The sequence below is a fragment of the Tupaia chinensis genome, unplaced genomic scaffold (assembly GCF_000334495.1).
Source record: "Tupaia chinensis unplaced genomic scaffold, TupChi_1.0 Scaffold143644_1, whole genome shotgun sequence".
NCBI lineage: Eukaryota > Metazoa > Chordata > Mammalia > Scandentia > Tupaiidae > Tupaia > Tupaia belangeri.
In genome coordinates, this window is record NW_006203492.1 from 688,345 (window position 1) to 692,434 (window position 4,090).

General features: G+C 56.4%; 1 protein-coding gene across 1 annotated transcript in view; it reads left to right on the forward strand.

Annotated features, from left to right (window-relative positions):
- Positions 1-4,090, forward strand: part of CRLF2 (cytokine receptor like factor 2) — a 24,963-nt gene that overhangs the window by 19,068 nt on the left and 1,805 nt on the right. Inside the window, exons 5-7 of the mRNA XM_027766712.1 lie at positions 274-436; positions 1,033-1,141; positions 2,529-2,613. Of these exons, the coding sequence (XP_027622513.1) occupies positions 274-436; positions 1,033-1,141; positions 2,529-2,613 (357 nt within the window). The remainder of the gene's footprint in view (positions 1-273; positions 437-1,032; positions 1,142-2,528; positions 2,614-4,090) is intronic.

Here is a 4,090-nt window from a genome sequence, read left to right on the forward strand (position 1 = left end):
AAGAGAGGCAGAAAGCGAGAAATCACCCCCCAGGGGGGATGGCCACACCGCAATCCCTTCTCCTCCATTCTCCTCTCGGGATCTTGGGCACGCATGCACATGCGCCCGGCGTGAGTTTAAGCCACTGGGTCTGGGACTCGAACTGTGTTTGACCACATGGGAGTCCAGTGACATAGCCATGACGCTAATTGCTGGTCCCAATAAATAATTCTTAAAAAAACAAACAAAGTGTAGGTTGTGACGTGAATCACCGGGTCTCGTTCCCCCGTCTAGTCCAAGGAGGAAAAGAGCTGCCACGTTACCGTAGACGGCTTGGATGCCGAGAAGTGCTACTCCTTCCGGGCTAGAATAAAGGCAAGCGAGGTCAGCTACGGCTCCGCCACTCACCCCAGCGACTGGTCGGAGACGGCGCTCTGGCAGGGAGGCCAGCCGAGAGGTAATGCTCGTTACGCGGCAGCTCCACGCGTGCAAGCGTCAGCGTTCTCTCTTCCCGGGAGAGGTGTGTGGGGCCTGCCTGGGAGCACGGGTGGCCCCCATTCCTCCTCCACCTCGAAAGCCATTGTTCTCCTTGTTCCTGGCTCTCGGCAGCTTCCCTCCCTGGGCTCATTTTCATGTTCCCTTCTGTGGACACGGCACGAACCACAGGCAGCGTTTACAGAAACCTGGCTGTGGGGCCGGCGGGTGGCGTGGTGGTTAAGGTGCTGGGCTCCCACATGACCCAGCATGGTTTGAATCCTGCACATGGGGGCTTGAAAATCACACCGGGCGCGTGTGCGTGGGAGCCCAAGATCCCGAGAGGAGAATGGAGGAGAAGGGATTGTGGCGTGGCCATCCCCCCTGGGGAGCGATTTCTTGCTTTCTGTCTCTCTGTCTGTCTGACGAGCGCACGCGCCCTATAGCAAAATCCTCTAAAAAAAAAAACTAAAAAAGAAAACTAAAAAGAGGAGGAAGGCCGCGCTGGGGCAGGGTGTGGTGGGCGGAGTGACGACCACTATGTGGAACACGTGGAGCCCTCCCTGCGCTTTGTTTTAGATCGGTGTCCGGAGAAGGAGCCGCTCTCTCCCAGGTTCATCTTACTGTCCGGGCTGGCCACTGTCCTGGCGCTGTCTCTGCTGTCGCTGTCCGTGTGGAAACTGTGGAGGTAAGGACGGGCCCACGGCCTCAGCACACGGGGGTGAGGACTCGCAGGGCTGCAGGGGGGCCGCGTGGAAGACAAGCCGAGTGACCGTCACGGTCTTCCCCAGCCTCGTGTCCCGGGGTGCCTTGCAAGTCGGTGCAGAGGAACGAGGCGGCGAGGGTGCAGGGCAGGCAGCCCCCTCACGAGAGAGCCTTGGCGGGCACACACACGCGTGTCCCCCGCTGGGGGAGACGGACGGCCCACGCCCGCGAGGGCCACAGAGGGACCGAGTCCCTTCACGGCCACAGTGACCTGTGCTTGGGACGCTGGTTTTTCTAAAGCGTTACTTATGGGGCCAGCAGGTGGCGTAACGGCTAGGTCGCTGGGCTCCCACCTGGTCGACCGCGGTTCAATCCCCAACTTGGCGACTTACAACTCATGCTGGGGTGGGACCAGCAGGTGGCGTGGTGTTGAAGGCGCGGGACTCCCACGTGGCTGACTGCGGTTTGAGTCCTGGCCTGGCGGCTTGCTTTCTCACTTTCCCTCTCTCTCTCCCTCTGTCTCTCTGTAGTCGAATGAAAAAATAATAATGATAACAATAAATAAAGCTATATAAGTAATTCATTAAAAAACAAAAGAGGGACCAGCAGGTGGCGTGGTGGTTAAGATGCTGGACACTGCCACATGGGGGTGATTTCTCGCTCTCTCACCCTCTCTCTCTCTCTCTGTGTGTCTCTGGTGCGTACATAGAAAAAAGTACACTACGATTTTTGTTTAAAGAATGATTTTTTATTTAACTGTATTTATTATTACTATTACTATTCTCGAGTTTCATCAGAGAGAGACAGGGAAAGGGTGAAAGCAAGCCACCAGATCCGGGACTCGAACTGTAGTCGGCCACGTAGGAGTCCAGCACCTTTCATCACCATGCCACCTGCTGGGCCCTAAAATATGTTTTTAAAAGAATTATTTTATTTAACTTTATTTATTTAAATTTGACCAGAGAGGGACAGAGTGATTGAGAGAGAGAGAGAGAAAGTAAGAAAGCAAGCCGCCAGGTCCGGGACTCGAACTGCAGTCAGCCATGTGGGAGTCCAGTGCCCTTAACCACCGCGCCACCTGCTGACCCCAGCACTAAAAACTTAAATAACAATAATAATAATAACGATACAGGTTGGTGTTGGTCAAACACCACGGTTCTGAGCCCGTAACGTCAAACCCTGGGCTGGCTTCCCGTGGACAGAGGTGGGACCCTGGGGACTTGAGGGGGTCACGCCTTGAAGTCGGGGCTGCCGTCCCGGGAGCTCGGGGTGTCGCGTCCGTGACCCTGTCCCGGGGTCTGCCCGAGGCGGGCCTCAGCCCGTGCGCAGGCTCCAGCCCCCCGACCGCACTGTCTCCGTGTCCGCCGCAGGATGAAGAGGCTCCTCGTGCCCACGGTGCCTGACCCGAAGTCCACCTTCCCTGGTCTGTTCGAGCAGCACCGGGGAGACTTCCAGGTATGGCCAGCTCCGAGCTCATCGCTCAGGGCAGCAGGGCACTGCGTCGGCCCCAGCACACCCCACACAGCCCACACGGGGCGGGCTCTCTTCTTACTCTGGGATCTGTGTACGTGCGCTCACCGGGAGAGCGAGACGTCACCCCCGGGGCGGGCTGTGGCCGCACCGCAGTCCCTCTCCCCTGGTCTCCTCTGCGGCTTTTCAGTGTGTATGTGCATGTACCAATGCAATTTTTTAAAAAAATGTTTTGCTATACGCCATGTGTGCTCACCAGAGATAGAGAGACAGAGAGACAGAAAGTGAGAAATCACCCCACAGGGGGGGATGGCCACCCCTCAATCCCTTCTCCTCCATTCTCCTCTCGGGGTCTTGGGCATGCACGCACACGCGCCCGGCGTGAGTTTAAGCCACCGGATCCAAGACTCGAACCGCGGTCGACTACATGGGAGTCCAGTGACAGGGCCACTATGCTAACTGCTGGTTCCCTCTTCCTACTATATTTTATAATGCTAGCATGTGTTTGCTTTTTACAAGAACTATTTATTTTATTATTATTATTATTTTAAATTTAACTAGAAAGAGACAGAGAGAGAGAGAGAGAGAGGAGAGAGAGAGAGAGAGAAAGGGAAAGTGAGAAACCAAGCCGCCAGGTCCAGGATTGGAGCCACAGCCCACCATGTGGGAGTCCAGAGCCTTAACCACGACACCCTCTGCCAGCCCTAGACTGGTTCTGGTTTGTTTTTTTTTAAATAAACTTTCTTAAAGAAAATACTTGTTTATTTAATTTTATTTATTCATTTTTATTTTAATTTTACCATAGACAGAGCGAGGAAGTGAGAAAGCAAGCCACCAGGTCCAGGATTCGAACCATGGGCAGCCATGTGGGCGTGTCCAGCACCATAACCACCACGCCACCTGCTGGCCCCCAGACCGGTTCTTGAACCACCTAGCCGGCCATGTATGATCCAGCCTCCCTAGCCTGCACGCCACCTGCTGGTCCGAAACCCAGCTGTGTTTTGCAAGAACGAGCTCAGACGTGGACACCTCTAGTGGGTCCCAGAGCCATGCCCCGCGGTTACCAAGGCTCTGTCGGCCCATGGCCGGCTTTGAAACTCGCCTATCATTCAGGCATCTTCCCGAGCGTTTTTCTGGCCTCACCGTTGGTGCAGGGTCTCAGAGCGACGTGTTCCTTTAAGCCAGCCTGGGCGGGCCCCTGCACCCCAGTCCAGGGGACAACCCAGCCTATCTGCAGGATCTCCCCAGGAAGTTCTGATCTGACGGTCTCCCCGCTGCAGGGCTGAGAGCCAGCCTCCCACTTCCCCTCTCAGACCTGAGGTGGCTGCTTCACCCCTGCAGAGAGAGGCCTGCCCGGGGCTGGGCACCTGCTGGAGGGGCCAGAAGAGGGGACCGGGGCCCAGGCAGGGAGCTGACGGAGGGGGAGACCCCGGCGTGAGTTTCCAGTCCTCCCTGGTCTGAG